Source organism: Hippocampus bargibanti, linkage group LG13, assembly GCF_051943395.1.
Source record: "Hippocampus bargibanti isolate YZ-2025 linkage group LG13, ASM5194339v1, whole genome shotgun sequence".
Taxonomy (NCBI): Eukaryota; Metazoa; Chordata; class Actinopteri; order Syngnathiformes; family Syngnathidae; genus Hippocampus; species Hippocampus bargibanti.
Genome location: NC_142746.1, coordinates 17,646,189 through 17,668,963, shown reverse-complemented (window position 1 = coordinate 17,668,963; position 22,775 = coordinate 17,646,189). Strand labels below are relative to the sequence as shown.

The following is a 22,775-nucleotide window of genomic DNA, read 5'->3' as shown; positions in this document are numbered from 1 at the left end:
AAACCGATTGGTTCAAAAACCGAAACAGGACTTTCCATTATAATCAACGTAAAAAAAATAATCCGTTCTAAATCCGGACAACTGCTTTTTTTTTAAATCTTTATTGAACAATACTAATCTGCCCGCTCACAATGGACGCTACACGAGGAAGCGCCTCACCAAACACGACTGCTTTATTTATCTTTATTCAACAATACTAAAACGTCTGCTCAGAATGTAATGCTACATGAGGCTAACAGTCCGATTTGCGGAGATCTCAACCAAACACGTCTGCTTTTTCGTAAAAAAAAAACAACAACTTTATTCAACAATACTAACGCGCCGGTTACAATGAGGAAGGAACGACACGAGGACGTCAGGTATATGGAAGCGGAGGGTAATCGAGTGGTGCATTGCGGTGCGCTCAGTTTGGTTGAGAACCGAATTTCGGTTGGAGATGGGGCATAAAAAAAAGATAACATTTTTGGTTGAAAACTGAATTAAATGAGAACTGGGACATTCGAAAACAGGTTTGACTATATAAATAAAACAATATATGTATTCTTAAAATAAATACATACAAGTACTATACTTAGTTTTAGTGAATTTAGCAAGAGGCTGGTAGGCTGCCTCTGTGACAATTTAAATTGAGATTTTTTTAAAGTATTTGTATTCAACTTGTAATCTAAATTTAGAAATAAAATCTCATCTAGGTGAGGAAGACAACACCGTGTGGTTTTGGCTTCACGAGGGCAAAGCACAACATTGTCCCTCCTGTGGCTCCAATTACCAGCTGGGTCATCATGAGTTGCCTCATTGAAATGTTCACCAAAAGCAATATCAATATCACCATGTCTGCTAATCCAAATTCAACAAAGTACAGTATATCCATAATTTAATATACACTTTTAACTGTCTCCTGACAACGACCAGCATCCTTTTATTTATTTCACCTTCAAAGCCAAGACGTTGCACTCCAACCAAATGTTTTGTATGGTTCTGTATTCATGATCACAATCAAATTTAAGTGAAACAAAGGTTAGTTATTTGCATATCACACATTTCATGCCGAAGTGAGGTGGATTGTTAACTCTTGTAAAAATTATCTTATCATCCAAGCCACATTGAAACAAGCATGTTTTATTAAGAACACTTGGAAGAAAGCCTCTAAATCTGGTCAAGTTATAGTCCATATTCAAGAAAGTATTGTTGCAGAATTAGATGTCCGCCGTCAGTAAGGTAGTGCTCTCAATTGCACGTGTAAAAAAATCTTGCATGTATAGTAACACTACATCCTTGTAATTGCCATATTCAACAAATAATGCACATAACTGCTATATCAAATGTACTATAAGTTCCCATCTAGCAGGTGACGTCAAATACTTATGACGGCTTTGGAAAACAAAAATCAGAGTAACATAATATGCTGACAAGGCAAAGTTATATTGTTCTTTGTAGCCTCTTCCCAAGCAGCGCTCACGCTGATCTGTTCCTACAGCCTGCAAAGCAAAGACATTTGGGAACATGGTGGCCCGTTGCCATTTTGCCAATTTTGATCATTTTGGACCTTTTCAAAGCAGCATCATGCAAGATTAAAGCCTTGATTATGATCTATAGCTTGAAGAAGTTTGTCACGCAGTGTTCCTGCATTGGTGTATTTGGGCAGGTCCAACAAGTTGAAGCACGTGTGGGCGACGGGCAAATAATGTTCTCCCCCACTGGTTGGCTGGATCACTAGTTTAAGGCTTTTCATGCCCAAGATGGGTATGCGATCACTTCCTGTGAGGAACACTGAAGGGGGACAAACAACATTTCATGATTGTCGCTTCACTTTCACACTCTTTCCAATAAAATCATTCATAGGTAAAGTAACACTTACAGAGAAACTCTTTTTTCTTGTCTAAAGGAAGTTTGTGGAACACTTCCCAGAAGAGTTTGACGGTGGGATGGTCCGCCCAGAACTCTCCTTTGTATTCAGTGCTCTGAGAGGAAAAATAAAATAATGTGAGATTTGAATAATTCACACATCAACTCGAGGTTTTCAGACCAAACAAGCATTGACGTGATGGAAGGACTGCTACAATGTGTCCTTTTTTTCGGTCAGGGGCGTTCTTTCAGTGACTCGTCACCAATTCAAAAACAAGACTTCCGGAATATTCAGCGCCAGTCTTAAAACGTAAAATATAGCTATATGCGGTGGAATCTTTGTAAAATACGCTCAGTAGAAGTCATTTGAAGTGATTTTACAAATTATGGACAGAACTCGTTCTTTAAAACCTGATGGAAAACACTTTAATTGCTGTTTGGCGCAGATCATGTAGCAATATGCGTTAATTGTAATAGACATGCGCCGGTGCTGATATAGTGGAGTTATAAAGTTGCGGTAGTGACTGTCAAAATGCGTAAATGGCACAAGGGTGCGGCCCAGATGCATCTCTGTAATTATATCCCCCCCCCCCCCCCCCCCCCCCCAAGCTATACATCACAAATGTATGAATATCCAAATGATGCAAAACCTTTTCAAGTTCAGTCCAGTCATAGTTGGTGTTGCCAATCACCATGGCTTGGAGTTCATTGGGCTGGAACAGATCCAGAACTTTGCCTCCACAAACCTTGTGGAAGCCTGCATAGAAGCATTCAAATAGTGGTGCGACGGAAGCGTTGAATGTGTAATCGACGTACGCATTGACGAAATCCTGCCTGGACACAGAAATGGTTACACTCACATGGTCAGTTTTGAGACTCATTTTACGGGGATAAACAAAAACAATACAAGCAGAACAAGTTTACCTGTTGGATTTATTCACGTTAATATTTTCACCATTCGGTATGAGTTCCAACACTTCGGTAGCACCATAGTTTTCCTCTGTGATCTGAAAAAAAATAACTTATTAACGTTCAGAGGGTAACGTTTTTTTGCTCTATGGTGTTTTTTTTTTTTGCAAGATAGGGATAAAACAGGACAGTTTCTACCACCAGGCAGTGCGGAGACTCAACTCCCTCCCAGCCCTGCCCACCCTGCCCCTTCCCACTGCCACACTCACCAAACTCTGAGTACACGCTACATGCTGTAGTATCATCCTGATCTCTATTTTTTTGTTTTCTCATTTTTTCTGCGAGACCTCACTTCAACCCTTTTATTGTTATTTGTTTTTGCATTACTACATTACGTCACTTTATATACGTCACTTCCTCACTTTACATATGTCACTACCTCACTTTACATACGTCACTACGTCACTTTCCAGACGACACTACATCACTTTACATTCCTAAATTACATGTACAGTAAAGTCTCGTTATATCGATATCGGATATATCGATAGTCCCGGTTATATCGATATTTTTTTGGACTCCCTTGAATATCGATATAACGAGACTTTACTGTATTTTCTGTTGTCAATTGTATGTCTTTTTAGCCACGTTATAAGTGCCTTGCACGCTGGGTCCGAGAGGACATTAATTTCATCTGTGCTGTATGTCATGCATATTAGCATATTTGACAATAAAGCTGACTTTGAAAACGGATTGAGGGAAATGTATGACATTGTAGCAGTTGAGGAAGGAGAACACACGACACACAACATGATTGAAACATCACTGATTAATTTCTACATTTGAGGTTCCACAAGGGTAATAAATGCACTCTTACTGTGAAGTTCAGGCAGAAAGTTTCCTCAAGATCATCTTCGGGGTAGTCGAGTAACAACTGGAGACTCCTAGTTCGCAGCAAATTAATACGTTTGTTAATTATATTGCTTGAAAAGTGCGATAACTGCCTCATTTAAATGAAAACTAAAGGCTATAATTTGGAAAAATGAAACATTATTTTTGCCGTAATCTGCCACATAGAAAGACCATTAGGGTTGGAATAATATGGGAAAACAGCCATTGTTATCATTTTTGGTCATATGCTAGCTAGCTCGCTATCTATTTGCTAGCTGACTGGATATGGAGCTAGCTATCTTATGCACAGGTGTCAAATTCAACGCGTGGGGGCGAAATCTGGCCCGCCACATCATTTTATTTGGGCCGCGAAAGCAAATCAAACATGTCGAGTGCCATGATGCTTGGTTACTTCCGGGTTGAGTGAACGCTGGCGCGTGTGGCTGCCGCTGCTCACCCGCAGAAAAAAAAAATCCTATGATTGTAAAGTGTCCTTGAAAGTCTTGAAAGGCGCTTATAAATGAAATTTATTATTATTATTATTAGCTGGCTGGCTATCTGGCATAGCTATGTATTAGCTAGCTAGCTTTTTGTCTATTTGAGGTATTCCGGGTTGAGTGAACACTGGCGCGTGTGGCTGCCGCTGCTCACCCACAGAAAATAACTTATCCTGTGACTGTAAAGTGACCTTGAGAGTTTTGAAAGGCGCTTCTAAATGAAATTATAAAAAAAGATTAAAAAAAAAAGAAAGAATTAGCCTGTCTGTTCCAATACATTTGGAGAAGAGTGACTGCAAAGGATACTTTGGATGATTACGCTTCATCTTACCTTCCCACATCTGGCATGAGCTCCTTCAGGTCATCTAACGTGGGATTCCTTTTCAGAAGCTTCTTGTACAATGCCACTGGGAAGTTGAGCTCCACAATGGTGAGGTTGTAGATGGCGAGACCGCATATGACTCCGATGAGGTTAAACAATTCGATGTCCTCAAAAGTCTGGAAGGAACATTAAATTGCTGTCACAACACATTTATACTGCCATTCACGAAGTTATTCGGGAATTGAAAATATGACGGAGAGCACCATTCCCGAATTAGTTCTGGTTTCGTACTGATTGCCATTTTTACTCACGTTTCAAGTAAATTGCTATTTTTTTAATGGGCTTGTTAACTCATTCACTGCCATTCACAAATTTATTCTGGAATTGAAACTATGACGTAGAGCGCCATTCTTGAATTCGTTCAGGTTTTATTTTTTCTTGCTTGGATGCCGATAAAGCGCTGGCCAGACCTTTGGACATATTTTTCCCTTCCACAAGGGGGAAGCATTTCCCTTTTTTCTATGTTAATGCTTTGTTCCAGCTTTAGCTGTTGTTAAAGCGCTAAAGAAACCAATATGTGTGCCAAGCTCAAAGCTCAACCTTTCACGTCAGATTTAATGACGAGAAAGGAAAGATGTAGCTCCTTAAACCACAGGTGTCCAATTCAAGGCCAGTGGGCCAGATCTGACCCGCCAGATAATTTTATTCGGCCCGTAAAAGCAAACCAAACTTGTGAAATTCCATGATGCCAGCTAAATACAATACAACTGCCATGAATGATTTCTGGACAGGACACATTTCCAAATGGTCAAATTTGTGGCTACATGTATTGTTTTTCTACTTCTTTCTTTCCTTTCCTCACTTTGCTGCTGTGTTACTTCAGAGTAGAATGAACCCTGGCGCGAATGGCTGCCGCTGCTCACCCACAAAAAAAAATCCCATGACTGTAACATGTCCTTGAAAGTTTTGAAAGGCGCTTAGAAATTAAATGTATTATTATTATTATTTTGGACGGCTACCCTCACTTCAAGCTCATGTAACTCCAGACCCATATAATTTAGGAATTAACTGATGAAAGAAGTGAGTCTAAGGTTTCTTGCATTGAATGTTTATGTAGGCCTAAAACTCAATATTCTGTGGGTCCAGGAATTCGGGTGACAATGACAATAACCCTGGCACTGAAGTGGACACATTTTTTACACCTTTCTGGCTCTTATGATTCAAGGTTTACTTCCGATATCTCGTTGCATGCTTGCACGTGTGAGATCTGGTTCTCTAAATACGTGTGAATAAGTTGACTGAATTTCCCCTCAAGCAATTCAAACAAGTATAACAAATGAATATGAAATGAAAAATTATAATGCTTTTCTTTATCCTTTAACGGCATTTCTTGTGAGCCATCATCATGTGAGCTGTATTTTAGCTCGCCACTAGCAATTCTATTCGGTCAATACCTTGCTTGAAAACCAGAGGAGCCTGGACTCTTCATGGTAACGGAACATCCCATACTTTGGATCCAACAGTTCTTTCATAATCAGGAGGAAGAACTCTTTTCTTACACCTCCGGCATCGACTGCCTCTTCTCCCACAAAAATAACCTGGCATGGGTAGTCACGAGTACATGTTTCACAACCAGAAACATCTTTAGATTAATTTGAATGTAATGGAATGACTATGAAATAAACCTTCAGCGGTTTCTTGTAGTCGACATTCTTTGACTTCCTGAGAACTTCCATTGTGTCTCCAACTATATTTTCCCTCCGGACAATGAGGATGAGGCATGGGTTAACAGATTCCACAGCAGGGAGGAACATGGAACTCAAATTTTGCATTTGAGCCTGATCCACAGCCATCTAAGCAAAGCAGAAAACGAAAATGAGCTTATTTGACATAACGACACGAAAAGTTTTTCTTTACCTGCATTTGTAAGACGGCGTCAGTTTGCAGCAGAGTGGTCTTTGCCGGGGCGTCAAATACAAATGGATACCTGCACATAGTCACCACACCATCATGACCCTGAGGATAGAGAGGCATGACTGAATGCACCATATCGGTTCACAAATTCTCATTTGTTCAGAAGAGTACAGTGAGACCTCAACTTACAAACACCTCAACTTACAAACTTTTTGTCTTACAAACGTCAAATTTATGAAAATTAAACCTTATAATAAGCACTATTTTCATAATACACACCCACCACGGCTGGCGGAGTGATCTTCGGCGGAAGCACACGACCGAACAGCACCAGGGGTTAAGTTACCAACAGTCCTTATGGATGGTGACTCTCCTTCCATAAGCCATCGACGACCATCAAAAAGGTAAATAAAACTTTATTTTACAGCACAGTTTATTTCTTTAGTCTTTATGTAATGCGCCTCTCTTTCCAAACAGCAATTCCCTTTGACCTTCGACCTCAAACGCCATTCCATCAAGCCGTAAATGACCATCACAAATGTAAATAAAGTGACTTTATGATACAATGCAGTGTATTTCTTTCATTACAATACAATTGCACATTTATTATACATAGAATAAGGTATGTTGTGTGTAGTTTTAAGGCTTATTTAGTTGAAAAGTATATTTTATGGAAACCCAGGAACGGATTATTCCCATTTTAATGGTTTCCTATGGGAAATTTCTTTTTGATACACACTTTTCACCTTACACACTCTGTCTGGGAACCAATTAAGTTCGTAAGTTGAGGTCTCACTGTATCTTCACTCTCTTTTATATTATTCATTGATGTTAACTCATTCACTGCCACATATGTGCAAAAAATGTGTCCACTCCAGTGCTAGGGTTTTTGGCATTGTCACTTGAATTCCAGGACCCACATAATATTGAATTTTAGGACTACATAAACATTCAGTACAGCATGAGAAACCTTCGCCTCTCTTTTTTCATTAAAAAAAAAACTTAATTCCGAAATGATATGGGTCTGGAGTTATATGAGCTTGAAATGAGGGCGGCTGTCCAAAATATAATGCAATACATGCATATTGGTTTATCTAGCACAGTGGTTCTTAACCTTTTTAGATGTACCAAACCCAACCAAGTAAATATGTACTTTCACCAAATCCTTAATGAGTGAAACATATGGATATTTTATTACATATTCAAGCTAAGAAAAACACAGTATTTATTAAAAACATGAAAAAGTTAATATATGTAAAGATAAATATACTTTTTTTTTTAAATTGTACGCCATTCTATCTCAACATTGACTTGTTAACGACAAATCAAACTACATTTCCCACAGCACTGATTGGGCAAGCTGTGTCATGTGATCATTTGCAGCACTTGATGGCCAAGTGGGCGTGTCAAATAATTAACATGTTGAGTAGCATGCATCTCCCTTTGTCGAACCCGAGACCGACTTAAGGTTCGATCGAACCCAGGTTAACCAGCTGAAGCTGTAACAAAGCGCTAACATGGAAAAAAAAGGAAATGCTGCCCCTTGTGGAAAAAAAACATTGCCAGAGGCCATGGCCAGCGCTTTATCAACACTCAAGCATGAAAAAAACAAAACCCGAACAAACTGGGGAATGGCGCCCTATGTCATATTTTCAATTCCCGAATAAATTTGTGAATGGCAGTGAATGAGTTAAATTTCCCAAAAAAGCACACTACCAAAAAACTCACCCCTGGGTACATTTGTCTCTGAATCCAAGTGATGTAGTCATTTCTGATGTCTATCAAGTCATCCAACTCATGAATGTAGAATTTATCATACTGTATAATATGTCCGCCTCGCTCATTCACCTGAAGGGACATGAAAGCGGACATGTTTCAACACTTGGATACGCACAAATATCTTGGCATATGACTTTCATATGTTCTGTAACTAAGTTCATTTCGCTCAATTTACTGGTACCAAGTGATAGAAAGTTAAATGCTGCCAATGTAAAACAAGGTGTATCTCCACATTTACCATGTGAAGGATCTGGAGCAGCTGGAGTGACGTATCCAAAAAACAGGTGAAAATTCTTTGCTCTGTCGCTGGGATTCCGACCTTGTGCATCTGGAGGAGGTACGCCACCACATCTTTGTACAACTGGACCAGCCTTTGGAAGACATGGGGCTCAAATGTGGACCACCAGTTTCCTGAAGCAAACCCAATCATCAGAAAACTGGAATGTGCTCTGCATCCATTGTCAAAATTGGTAAACCGCCCAACATAGGAAACGTGAGTGACAAAGAATAGACAGAATACAAGTTATCACATTTAAAAGTCCCACGCTTAGTCGGCCGAACGCAAGGACCACAATGGAAGCACAGAAAATTTAGGGTCAATCTGAGGTGAACAGAGTGAACAGACACAACCTGTTAACTTGTCAACTTCATGTAGGAGATCTGGCCTTTGACTAATTTAGGACTTGGTAAACTCATTCACAGGAAGAGCTCATTAGCCAGGTTTCAAATGTATAAGTTCATGGAAAGGACAATCTATTAAAATGTCTACGTTCTGTTGTTTTATGGACATTGATTGATGGGACGTCCTATTCAAATCATGAAGAGTATGTTTTACTAATGCATCACTTAAATTTGCATATACTCTCAATAAATAGTTCGGCAGAGGGCTGCAGAAGTTGGGCGTCGGTCATGAATGGCTACGTCCCCTGCCGGCAGTAAAAGACAATCTTCCTGTGTTCGAGCCAACATCGTTGACAGTGACCCCGAATTGCAATTTCAAACATGAACCATGGCGATCTGAACTTAACATAATGCTAGATGGAAACACAGGCGAACGTGGAGTAAACTGTTTGTAGCTTTTCCTCCTACCTAGCACTCGAAGCGGCGCTTCTTTCAGGCTGAGCAGTGATTTGGCAAATGGGATGGAGATCGTCACATAATTGCTGGGATCACTGAAGAGAGGGCATTCGGGAAGCGTCAGGTAAAGTCTCAGTGCCTCGATGTCTGGAGGGGAGTTGCTTAGTCTGGGGATTAGATTCTTCTCAATATTTGCAGCAATCTGACAGTGACAACAACAAAAGGATACAAGTTAGCTTTGGAACAATCACAATTAATTTATTGCACGACTGACCTGTTGGGCAATCTCAGGGTATTCTGGCGTAATCAGTCTATGAAATAGGAGACGGGCCACATTCATATCGATCCCGGAACATTTACTGCTGGTTCTGTAGTGATCTGGATGACTGATGACAGAGATTCACAATTGATGTGTTGAAAATGCTAATTCTGGAGCGACGTGACCATGACGTCCTGTTCACATAGAACGTAACATACAAGCTGAATAAGAAGATGTACCTCAAAGACAAAAAGGAGCCGTTGAGGCAACTTGCAGTTGAGAACACCAGGTCAATCTCACTGAGGGAATGACAAAAGAAAAACAATTGGCGTGACTACTTTACCCCACTCCCAAATTAGGAAAAGACAAAACCTCGTACAAATTTGTTTTATAATACAGTGATACCTTGGCTTACGAACTTAATTGGTTCCCAGAGTGTGTAAGGGGAAAAGTGTGTATCCTAAAAATTAATTTCCCATAGGAAACCATTAAATTGAGAATAATCCGTTCCCAGGTCCCCATTATTTTCTACTTTCTAATTTTCTAAGCCTTAAAACTACACAAAATATACCTTATTTTATGTATAATAAATGTACTATGGTATTATAATGAAAGAAATAAACTGTACTATATAATAAAGTCATTTTATTTACCTTTGTGATGGTCGTTGATGGCTTAATGGAATGGAGTGGCCGGTTTCATCAGGACTAAACACTTAATGAGGAACACAACCTTATTTCACCATCTTGAGGAATGATCCCTTATAGGTGCTTTCTTTGTGATAATTTTATCAAGTTCCTCATCAATTGCGTTCTGTTTAGCTGGGTTGATAGCTTTTTGCATCAAGTGTACAGCTGGCTTATGCGGGTTGTTTGTGGGGCCTGATTGATGGGATATTTTAACCTTGCAGTCTACACTCTGCCTTTGAACTATCAAAGTTGAAACTCTCTCACTGCCGTCTGCCTGTCTCTTTTTTGTTTAACCCCCCCCTCTCCCCTCACTGCTGCGTTCTTGACCAATCACGTGGCTTTAACCAAAGACTGGAGGTGGGGAATAGAGGACAAAAACAGTCGGCTGCCATTTTGTTGTTAGAAGAACGGGCTCGTTCGCGAACGACACATCACTCATTGAGGCAGCTCCGTGTACGAAAAAAGTTCGTATGCCAAGGTAAAATTGTCATAAATTTAACGTTCGTAAACCGAAAAGTTCGTAAGCCAAGGGGTTCGTAAACCAAGGTATCACTGTACACAGATAGCCGGCGCTGTTGTGAAGGGAATACTTTACTTGGAGATTTCTAGCGGGATTCTTCCGGGTGAATGGTTCAGCCATCTTTGGATATTTTCCTCATTCACAGTACAAAGTCTTCGCTGGGTATCTGGTGTTGTTACATTATCAATGTTTTGCAGGCTCTACAAGAACAAAAATAAAATGCTGCACTGACTAAATCCTGTCACCCAAGTTGTTACTTAATAACAACTTACGTTGGTATCATAATAGTGAGCGAAGCTTTGGTCTCCTCCGGCATAAATCTTCTTGATACAGCAGTTTTGATTCATGACTGTGAAGGTAAATTTGTGAGAGGTTTACTGACTTGAAAACATGTAAGCGACATATTACTGTCGATCAAATTCCAAAGTCTCACCATGATCATCTGAATCAACAGAGTGTATCCAGGGACCCTTGACTGGACCCGGGCTTTTCCTGTTGCAGCTGGTGCGTGTACCAAGCTGTCCATTTCCACCAAGACCGAATGAGTCCATCTTTCCGCATGAGGGTGTGAAAGCCAGCGTGTGCTGCCTTGAATTGCAAAATGTTTAGGGGAAAAAAAACACTTGAATGAGTATGAAAATGGGACTTTCGCTCCTCATCCAAAGAGCTTCGTCAGCCAACTACAGCTGTGTTGCTAACTCTGGCCCTATATATACCCCTTAATGGACAGTGGTAGTGGTGCTAGACCTTTGCTCTGACAGAGCAAAGACCTATCACCTGTCGATTAGGGATATACAGTAAGACCTCAACTTACAAACACCTTATCTTACAAACTTTTCGTCTGACAAACGTCAAATTTATGAAAATTAAACCCTATAATAAGCACTATTTTCATAATACACACCCACCACGGCTGCCGGAGTGATCTTCGGCGGAAGCACACGACCGAACAGCACCAGAGGTTAAGTTACCAACAGTCCATATGGAAGGTGACTCTCCTTCCATAAGCCATCAACGACCATCAAAAAGGTAAATAAAACTTTATTTTACAGCAGTTTATTTCTTTAATTACAGTCCTCATGTAATGCGCCTCTCTTTCCAAACAGCAATTCCCTTTGTCCTTCGACCTCCAACGCCATTCCATCAATGACCATCACAAATGTAAATAAAGTGACTTTATGATACAATGCAGTATATTTCTTTCATTACAATACAATAGCACATTTATTATACATAGAATAAGGTATGTTGTGTGTAGTTTTTTTGGCTAATTTAGTTGAGAAGTATATTTTATGGAAACCCGGGAACGGATTATTCCCATTTTAATGGTTTCCTATGGGAAATTTGTTTTTGAGATACACACTTTTCGCCTTACACACTCTGTCTGGGGACCAATTAAGTTCGTAAGTTGAGGTCTCACTGTATATAGGGCCAGAGTTACCAGCAGAAATTTAGTTCGCTGACGAAGCGCTTCGGATGAGGAGCGAAACGTTCGACACCGTCAAAGAACTACATATGTCAGCTGAAGAAACCTTTTCAATAAGATCCCAGTCTTACCTTCCACATGCAATCTGTGTGACTACATTTCCCATGAGCTCAAAGACTTTTCTCGGGTTGATTTCATGATTTGTGGAGTTGTGCCCCAGCTGACCATACCCTCCTGCTCCGAAGGTAAAGACACCTCCTTCCTGTTGAAACAGTAACACCAGTTCTCAACTTTTCGTGTGTTTATGTGGCTAACAAAAAAATTAAAAATAAAAAAATCTACAGATCCAAAGTATAATATTTAAGTCCAGCTGCAGAATAGTACTTAACTTGGTCAGGGCTGCTGTGTGATCTTCTCCACAGGAGACAAAAATTACTCTCTGCGATCTAAGTGACTTCAGCAAGGTTGGAAAACACCGGTCTGGGAAAAAAGGCAAAAGTCAAAGACTGAAATTCACAGTGAACTCAAAAAAAGTACATGGAAGAAATGTTGAAAATGTCCTGCAAATTAATTATCCAATTAACTCTTTCACTGCCATTCATGAATTTATCTGGGAATTGACAATATGACGTAGAGCGCCACTCCCGAATTTGTTCGGGTTTTGTTTTTTTTTTTATGTTTGGGTGCCGATAAAGTGCTGGCCATGTCCTCTGGCAATGTTTTTCTTTTCCACAATAGGGAAGCATTTCCTTTTTTTCCATGTTAGTGCTTCGTTCCAGCTTCAGCTGTTGTTAAAGCGCAATATAAACCAATATGTATATATTGCATTGTATTTTGGACAACCACCCTCATTTCAAGCACATATAACTTCCAGACCCATATAATTTAGGAATTAATCCTTTTTTTTTTTTCGAATAAAAGAAGAAACTTTCTAACGCTATATTGAATGTTGATGTAGTCCTAAAACTCAATATTCTCTGGGTCCTGGAATTCAAGTGAAAATGACAAAAACCCTGGCACTGGAATGGACACATTTTTGCACATGTCTGGCTGTGAATGAGTTAACGTTGGTGTACATCGTGGGGTCAAATACGCTTCAAATCAATCACCATTCTCACCATTGCTGTCATTGAGACCAAGCTGACCAAACTTGTTACGCCCCCAACCAAACACAGCACCGGAAAGAGTGAGGGTGAAACTGTGAGCACCACCTGCTGATATCTGAGCAAAAGGAATGCCCTGCAGAGATTGAATGATTTGAGGGGTTGAAATGCTTTGCCCGTTTACTCCAAGACCAAGTTGCCCATATCGATTTTGACCCCAGGAGAAAACTTGGCTCCCTGAAGGGGGGACAAAATAAGCATGTCAGAAAAATTGTGATTGTGCTACTTGTGGTTATAAGCCATCCTCACCTTTTGAAAGTGCTAGTGAGTGCCAGTACCCGCAGGCTACCTGAGTGATTTGAACATCAGTCAAAGTCTTGATGTTTCTGTCATCACACAGAAAGGACACCAATGTTTTTGGGGGATTTTCATTATGACTAGCACATAGGGAAACATATTACATAACAATGAAAGTGTACCTAGGCACACGAACACATTCTTCAAAGTTGTTTAAGCCCAGTTGCCCATCTGAGCCAAGGCCCCATGAGAAAACCTGCCCGCTGTCATTCAAGGCAAGTGTGTGCGACTCTCCACAAGACAGTGCGATTATGATCTGAGCATCCAAAGCCACAACTTGCTCTAATGGAGGACCAAGATATTTACCGTATTACTATATTTGCTATATTTCACAAAAAGACTGAACATTCATCCATATTCTATGACAGCTGACCCTATTAAGGGTCACGGTCACGACTCCACAACAACAACTAAACATTTTTCAAATAAAATTACGAACCTGGTTTCTTCCGGGACTTCTCGTGGCCCAGTTGACCAAGATCATTGCAGCCACATGTGTATACTGTTCCATCCTCCAGCAGGAAGGCTGTGTGCTTGCGTCCACAACCTACATCGCGCACTCGCTTTGCATGAAAGAAGTCACATTTCCTTGGTTCTACTACTATCTCTTCATCAATGCCCCCCAAACCGAGCTGGCCATAGGAAGCATTGCCCCAACACAGCATTGTAGTCCTTCCTTGTGGCAAAAGAAGCCAGGGCACTCCCTAAGTGCAAATATGAGACAAATGAGAAGAATTCAGATCAAGATGGATACAACAAATCAACGAGAGTGACACTGTTTGGGGCGCAATGGCAGCATTCTTCAGGTATTCTTCAGGTGAGAGTGGCTCCCAATCCAGTGGTTGTTGGTTCGGTCCTAAACACTTGTGACCACTGGATGCCAAAGTGCACTTGAGAAAGGGACGGAACTACCGTGCGCAGGCAAGAAAAACGCAACATAAATTTGTGAAACCTCCAGGCTATCTATCCACGTAAAAAATACTGAACAAACTGGGCTACCATTGGAATTTTGCTTGTCTGGCTTTACAACACAACAAGATACGGTGACATTTCCGGTTTATATTTCAAATTAAAGTAAAGCCTTATTGCCAAATATCGGCCTCATACTAAATAATTACCTTGTTATGGACTAACTGTGTAGTCATTAGGTGAATGTTTTTTTTGTGGCAGTCGGCGTTTTCGAACGAATACAACATAGCTAAAAACATGCTAGCGGTCACCAGCATTAGAGCAATCTTTACGTACTGTTGTGGCTTTCATACTTTTACGTCCTCAGAACTATACCCTGACACAATTTACATCTTTTGACTTAAAATAAAAAAGAAGAGGGTTCCTAAGGCTTTGGAGCTCAATCTCGATGTTTCTACAGTTCGGTTGGACGTTTTTTTGGCTTCACACCCACCGTTTTGGGGAGAATGCGTGGCTTGAAATGCCCAATGGTGGCTGCGTTGTAAAACAAGGCAGTAAAAGCAGCACACAGCAACTTACCAATTGAAGACTACACCGATGACGCTATTGTTGTAGAGATCACGTTGTCACAGACACGTTGATTCACTCAGTTGCCCAGCTTCACTCCACATAATCTTCCCTTATCTGTCAACAACTGCCTCGGGGGCTCGCAGGAGTACCTCGCATCAAGTTAGTCATATTTAACAACCAACAATGTGGATGATACTTTTCATACAAAAAATATCGTGTCGATTATATCAGCCAGAAGTAACTGTAGACTTTAAAAAATGTGCGTTTAACACATATCGATAAGTTAACAGAGACGCCTGAAGTTCGTATTTGTCCTTATGGTGCATTTTTTTACTCTGCTCGTGGAGTCGGGTGCAAACGTGTATACCTTTAGTTTGAAGGCGAACTCGCAGGAGGTCCGTTGCTGACGTACCCTTTTTTACTTCACTAGGGGACCAACTGTCGCGAAGCGTCTACAACGTTCTAGGCGAGATTCATTTTTGCGCTGATGACTGCACACATTTTATACACATTCACACATAGCATTTGTGATCGTATCACAGTAAAATGACTACACGTGAACGCAATTGAAACGTGAAGCTGATTGTCGGGAGTAGTCACAAAGCAAATAAGCAAACACTCTACTGTCAAAACTTCCTAACGTAGCAAAATCATGTGACTAACCAACATTTTTTTTTAAAGTTGTCATGTTTCAAAAGCATTCAGATGGACAAACCACGAGTCGGACAAATATATTTTCCGTAAAGCAAGTACAGTATTCATTTTAGGACACGTTTACTTTATCCTCCGTTTATATTAGTTCATTATCAGTTTTTTTCCTTTCCCATAAAAGCATTTTCTTCACAATCTCAAAGGGGCGGGAGCACAAACCACGCCCAATGAAAAATATGAAAATAACAATCTTTAACTATATTTACTTTTTATTGATTGGTCTGGAAAATTAAAAACGAGATCCTGCCCCCAATGAAAAATATGAAATTAATCTATAACTATTTTTACTTTTCATTTATTAGTCTGCAATATTAAAAACGAGATGCTGTCTGCACACATGCACAGTATAAGTATATAAATAAAATAATTTGCTACACTGAAGATGCATAAACTCATGTATATAACACTGACTAATAAAAATATATTAATACTAAAGGTCGGTCAAAATGGATAAAAACGATTTTCTGCTCACAGCTGAGGTTAAACCTTTCCAAACTGACTGAAAAGTGACATATTGGGTACAGCCTTAACTGAACAAAGTGCAGATAACATAGACGTAAGCATGAACGCCTATATCCAATTCAGAGTCTCAGTTGCATGCATGCTTTTAAAAAGTGGGCGGAAGCAAAGATTCCAGATTTGTGTCAGTCGTATTGCAAATATCAAATAATTGGTCAGGTTTGCACTTTCACTTCAATATCTGGCAAAATAATAATAATAAAAATGAAAATATTTACAGCAGGCAACTTGACACCTGTATGCAAACCACACCCTATATGACGCAGTTGCCTACGTAAAAGCATTTTTTTTCTTGGCACAATTGAAAGAATTTAAAATGTTGCACATCCTGTCGGGTAGCTTCTCTTATTTGTTCCAAGCATTAAAGTGTGGGTGCCACTGAGAACAGGAGACACTTCTTATGTGACAATTCAGCACACAACGAGAAGGGAAATGCTGTACTTCCTTGGGGTAAGTTAAAAAGATATTTAGATGTATTATACATATATGTGTGTGTACAATATATCTGTAAAGTATACTGTATGTTGTGGTCTAATTAAGATCTCACGCTTGTAATGTTGACTGTAGCATTTCTGTTTAAACCCACAGATTGTTGTCGGCATTCTTGTCATCATTATGTGCTTCTCGAAAGGACTGACACAGGCGAGTAAAGCTTTAAAGGACAACCGACGTCACTTTTTTGTTTCCTAACTGACATCAGAAAAACGTTTTATAGCATCTAAAATACCCAAAACATGCAGTATGATATTTTTATTCAAATGTAAAACACCAATAAAAATGACTTAAAGTGTCCAAAATCTGCACAAAAATTAAGCTGCGAATTGGGCATTTTCAGAAAGTCCCGCCCGTCGTTCGTGACGTCACGCCAAGACGTCTTGCATTGCTGGAGAATCAAAACAATGGCTTCAGATTCGGAGAATATGCTTTCTTTTTACACGTCCAGTTATGAATATGATTCAAATAGTTCTGAAGAGGAAAGCATACATGTTTGCAATCGATTAAAGAATTTATTCCGTGCCATTTTGAGGCAACATTGGGGGGGGAAATGGATCACAAAAAAAGAGGCAGAAAATGGCGACCGAGCTCCTGTGACGAATTAATCAGCCCGTTTCCACAGGCTGATAAATTCCTTATATGGAGCATGGTCGCCCTCTTCTGGCTCTTTTTGGTGCAACATGACGTTTTCAGACCAAACAAGCACAGCAAAATGCATTGACGTGATGGAAGGACTGCTACAATGTGTCCTTTTTTCCGGTCACGGGCGTTCCTTCAGTGACGTCACGTACAGACTCGTCACCAACCCAAAAACAAGACTTCCGGAATATTCAGCGCGAGTCTTAAAAAGTAAAATATAGCTATATGCGGTGGAATCTTTGTAAAATACACTCAGTAGAAGTCATTTGAAGCCATCTTACAAATTATGGACACAACTTGTCCGGAGACGTCGGTTATCATTTAAATTGTATTTTCTTTTTTTATTTGGATCAAATAAGCTTGAACCAGTGTTCTGGAAGTGATTGAATCCTGAGAACGGACACTAAATGGAGCAACTTTCCTCCAGCGACTAATATTGAGTGGCTGAAGTTTTATTATCTTTGTTATCTTGAGCAGGGAACTGGACCTCAAAAGTCACAGACACCGGAATCGATCGGTAACAAGAAGGTGAGTACTAATAATAAAGACTCTCAGTTCTTTTCATCACAGTTTCCAGAGTAGATATTTTTGTGATCAACAGAACGACCTGAGTGAGGGAGATCTCAATTTATTGGCCAAGATCCTTTCAGTTGGACTGGTGGACGCAGATCCAAACTACCTCCACCATCTTAAAGGCTACAGAGACCTCAAAGGCGGATGAAATGGTCAGACGTGACCGTTGACTTAAGAACACAACAGCGCTTTCGGTGAAGTGATTTAATCAATGCCGGATACTTTCAAATATTTAGAACAGTGCTTTGAGTCACCAGAATTCCTTCCTTACACGGGGCTAAAATCTTCTATCATGAATTGCCCTACAATCAGGTTGGACATGCACACAGAGACCTTATGCAGTTGTGATTTTGCAGTTCTCAGATACAGTCAGTATTAAAGAGGAAGTAGTGAAATGGACTCCCTTCATACACTGCAAATGTTCGTCATATTCAACTTTAATGTATTTGCGAAGAATGTTCTTGAATGTGATTCAGCGTATAGAAATAGCAACAGAATACAACATGTTTTTTGTTGTTGTTTTTGAAATAAAAACAAGGGAAAAAAAACCTTCGTATCTCAGAGTGATCAGGGTTGTCATTGTTGATGAAATGGGGTTTTCCACACGCTGTTGTTGAGTTTGTCTCCAAGAAAGTAAAACAAGGTCACCACAGACATATTAAAACAAAAAAAGCCTAGCAGACCAACAGCACTGAAATGCCCAAGGAGGGGATACACCCAAACCCCTGCTGAGAAGTACACCCAGAGAATCCTGAAGGAAATTTGAAAGAAGGGGGCAAAGAGGTTTCACTTCATTGTCATTACAGTCAAAAGTGAAGAAAAACTGCCAATTTAGAATTAATGTTATTAAAAAGATAATATTTAAAGGACAACCGACACCATTTTTTTTTGTTTCCTAACTGACATCAGAAAAAAGTTTTATAGCATCTAAAATACCAAAACACACAGTCTGATATTTTCAGTCAAATGAAAAAAAAAACACAAATAAAAATGACTTGTCCAAAAACTGCCACAAATCAGCTACAAACTGGGGATTTTCAGAAAGTCCCGCCCCCAGTTCGTGACGTCACGCCAGGTCGTCTTGCCTTGCTCAAGAAACAAAACAATGGGCTCACGCTCAAGAAACAAAACAATGGGCACAGTCAAATGAAAAACTTAAAGTCTCCTAAAACTACTTCGAAATGATCCGAAAAGGTTTCATTTTCAGAAGGTCCCGCCCCCTTGTTCGTGACGTCACGCAAACACGTTTTGACTTGCTCGAGAATCAAAACAATGGCTTCAGATTCGGAGAAGATGCTTTCTTGTTACTCATCCAGTTATGAATATCATTCAAATAGTTCTGAAGAGGAAAGCATAAATGTTTGCAGTCGATCAAAGAGTCTTCCCATATCAATTCGAGCCGTCAATGACACCTATGTAGCGTCCAAGAAAATGCACAAGATGGCGCCAAAGCTCCGTTGGAAATGGGCTGATTTGTCTGCTGGGAATTTGTGTCAACGAGTATCAAATAGTAGTCTTGGTGCAACACACAACGATTCACCATTGCGTTATTTATGCGTTTTCCTTCTAATTTCGCCATCAACATGGATCAACACGAAGTTTTCAGACCAAACAAAGTACTCAAAATGCATTGTGTGTCGCTTTCTCAGTCAGGGGCGTTCCCTCCGTGACGTCACGTCAGGCATCGTTACCAACTCAAAAACAAGACTTCCTGAATATTCAGCGCGAGTCTTAAAACGTAAAATATAGCTATATTCGGTGGAATCTTTGTAAAATATGCTCAGTAGAAGTCATTTGAAGTGATTTTACAAATTATGGACACAACTTGTCCGGCGGCGTCGGTTGTCCTTTAAAAATAAAACCTTTTATCAAAAAATGGGAAGTCAACCTTATTAACTTTTGTCAGACACAAAAGGTTATGCTGCTGAGCCTTGAATTTGACATGTGAACTAGCTAATCCAAGTGTTTTGTCTTGATACGTGTGTGTTTGATATCATTAAAAAAAAAAAAAAAAAAAAAAAAAAACTTTTTCGGGGCTGGTCCAGATGCATGTATACAACCTTGAATTTCAGTGTACCGTATTTTCTGGAATATAAGGCGCAACTTCAACAAATGACATTTAAAAACCTTTTCCAAACATAAGGTGCATCGCATTATAAGGTGCAACTTTAATTTCTATTCCCTCTCGTTCCCTCAGATCCTCTTCCTCCCTCCACCTCTGTATGCCCCCCGTGCCTGTCTCAGCACGATGGGGTACAGGGCTTTCAGCTGCTCTGCCCCCAAACTATGGAACTCACTTCCTCCCAACATTCGTAACATCGATTCTCTTCCCACCTTCAAATCCCATCTCAAAACCCACCTATTTAAAATTGCATTTTCTGTGTAGCTCTTTCTCATTTGTATTTATAACTGTATTTTATTTGTTGTATTCTATTTGTGATTGTATTTTATTTGTTATAGTACCTACGCTTGTCTGTGACTGTAAAGTGTCCTTAAGAGCTTTGAAAGGCGCTTAAAATGAAATGTATTATTATTATTATTATTATTATATTTTAAAACATTCCTCATACATAATGCGCACTGGATTATGAGGCGCATGGTCAGCTTTGGAAAAAATCTTTTCTTCTAGGTGCGCCTTATAGTGCAGAAAATATGATAATTTGTGTCTTTATTTTCATCTCAGTCTATTTTATGCTTACTTACCAGAATAGGTATCCGACGCCAACTAATCCAAGTGTGCCCAGTGCATTCTTTGTTTGCGGATAGGCATGTGGCTGCACCAGAATTTCTCCAAGTAATAAAGGAAGGACAAATGTATGCTAAGAAAACAGGTGAGAAATTAGTAGTGATCACAAGGAAATGAATCGTACCATTTATCGTAGAGTGCTGACATGACACATTTTTCAGACCATGGCATGGTTGATCCAAGGAGGGAAGAAGGCGTCAATTGTTGCTGGGTAGACCAACTCTCTGTCATAGGCAAATATAGCCCAAAAAAGAACAACAACAAACTAAACGAGACTTTATGTAAGTTATACTGATTTCTTATATATTATAAAAAAAATAACATTCGGAATACATATCTCACCATGCCTACTGGGAAGGCAAAGACAGAAAATATAAGATCCATACATCTGTTCAGTGTCTTATGAGAATGTTTCCCGTCCTGAAGATCGATCACCACAGCCAGTCCAAAGAATAACATTTGCAGTAACTGAAATATAACAAGTAAGATATCATGCTTTCGTATGCGCTCCTCCTTCAATCATATTGGACTCCACAATATTTTACTTACTAAGTTCAAAAACGTGAGGTATTTCCAAGGTCCGCCATACACAAAGATCCCAGGTGGTAACTCCTCACCATCCTTAGCAGCCAAAGTCATTACAACAAAAGCATACCAGCTGAATGCGGTGATGTGGTAAACTCCCTTTGGCCTTGGAGTCATTTTATAGTCAAACTAATTTCCGCTTGGCAGAATCTGGACAAAGTCAAGACTGACACAAACTCTGGGTTGGAGCATGCATGAAAAAGGGAAAGAAGATTAGTGCAAAGGTGCTGCTCAGCGCACACACAAGAGGCCTACTGTTCATTACGAAGTACAGTCGAGTGTGTCTTTTCATAAGCGTCGTTCTGCAGCATGTGACTTGATGGCTATTTTACACTCACTGAGCTTAATCGCGTTGGCTTCGTTTTGCAAGAGAACTCTGACGTAAGTACATTCATTTTACAAAACGCTCATTCCTCTAAAGGGGCTGGGGGTTCTGGAGCCTATCCCAGCTGTTTTCTGGCAGTAGGCGAGGGACACCCTGAACTGGTTGCCAGCCAATCGCAAGGCACACAGAAAAGAACAATAGTTCACGCGCACACTTCAGTATAAGGTAAAATACTGGATATGGTTCCAAGTTAGACCCTCAAATCTGAAATGTCTTATTTCAGCATTATAAAACGACTACTCCATGTTATGCATGCAGTAGAAAGCATTTACATTATTCTTTATCAGAAATACAGTAGTCAGAAAATGTATTTGAAATGTTGAGATTTAAAAAATAATTTTGATGTGGATGCTTTATTTCTGATATTATGGCATTGATAAGTTTGACTTGTCAGGGTTGCCTTAGCATATGAAGAGAGAGCTGATTCAATCAACTAACAGTAGCTCATAGCATACTCACAACTTCTTTCGATTAGAGGGGTTAAAGATCAGGGGAGTCATTCAACTGAACGCCAAATGGGTTTACAGTGTAGCAATACAGTGCACAAGAGATAAGTAAAACACACACAGAAAGACAACACCGATAGGTAACATCGCAACGTGAAAACAATTACCTATAACCAAAAGCGTTAGAATTCTTTGTTTACAAACACAGAAGAGCATGCTGGGAAAAAAAATATTCTTCTTCTTCTTGTCAAGTTCAAATGCTGCTAGCAAACAGCTTGCATTACCGCGACCTACTGGAAATGTGAAGCACAGACACATTGAAATATTGAGGCGAAGCAATTTGATACATTTTGTTTGATTGTTTTGATACATCTTATTTAATAAGATGTATGATTGTTATAATAAGACTTATTATAACAATATTTCAGACAGCTCAGCGGAATTGTCAAAGAGGTAGAAATTGCTAAAGGAATATAATTCAACCTACCGATGGAGTATCAACACACACAATGCAGATACAACAGTATTTGAATGCAGTACTATTCTGTTTATCACCATTGCTGTAAATTTAGGGTGGTTATGACGTGAACTTTACAAAGGGGTTGCGGT

At 39.7% G+C, this 22,775-nt stretch overlaps 2 protein-coding genes and 1 long non-coding RNA gene across 3 annotated transcripts; 1 reads left to right on the top strand and 2 right to left on the bottom strand.

Moving 5' to 3' along the window:
- Positions 1 to 1,103: 1,103 nt before the first annotated feature.
- Positions 1,104 to 15,664, bottom strand: herc4 (HECT and RLD domain containing E3 ubiquitin protein ligase 4). The gene is made up of 24 exons (XM_089012903.1): positions 15,077 to 15,664; positions 14,028 to 14,292; positions 13,711 to 13,870; positions 13,541 to 13,617; positions 13,247 to 13,468; positions 12,513 to 12,608; positions 12,260 to 12,386; positions 11,136 to 11,290; positions 10,975 to 11,051; positions 10,778 to 10,902; positions 9,733 to 9,792; positions 9,509 to 9,620; positions 9,247 to 9,436; positions 8,396 to 8,568; positions 8,107 to 8,226; positions 6,382 to 6,480; positions 6,150 to 6,317; positions 5,919 to 6,062; positions 4,474 to 4,640; positions 3,632 to 3,698; positions 2,770 to 2,852; positions 2,496 to 2,679; positions 1,859 to 1,961; positions 1,104 to 1,770 (listed from the first exon to the last, which is right to left on the bottom strand). The coding sequence occupies exons 2-24, from the start codon at positions 14,251 to 14,253 to the stop codon at positions 1,562 to 1,564; spliced, it is 3,144 nt and encodes a 1,047-aa protein (XP_088869029.1). The 5' UTR covers positions 14,254 to 14,292; positions 15,077 to 15,664; the 3' UTR covers positions 1,104 to 1,561.
- A 952-nt stretch (positions 15,665 to 16,616) lies between these two features.
- LOC148889564 (uncharacterized) lies at positions 16,617 to 18,189 on the top strand. The gene is made up of 4 exons (XR_016116993.1): positions 16,617 to 16,747; positions 16,886 to 16,939; positions 17,909 to 17,959; positions 18,033 to 18,189. It is a non-coding gene; the product is annotated as an uncharacterized LOC148889564 (long non-coding RNA).
- Positions 18,190 to 18,335: 146 nt separating this feature from the next.
- Positions 18,336 to 22,667, bottom strand: LOC148889563 (androgen-dependent TFPI-regulating protein). Its single transcript, XM_089012901.1, has 5 exons — positions 21,300 to 22,667; positions 21,093 to 21,218; positions 20,914 to 21,015; positions 20,708 to 20,823; positions 18,336 to 18,755 (listed from the first exon to the last, which is right to left on the bottom strand). Exons 1-5 carry the CDS (start codon positions 21,450 to 21,452, stop codon positions 18,581 to 18,583), a joined length of 672 nt encoding a protein of 223 aa, XP_088869027.1. The 5' UTR covers positions 21,453 to 22,667; the 3' UTR covers positions 18,336 to 18,580.
- Positions 22,668 to 22,775: the final 108 nt, after the last annotated feature.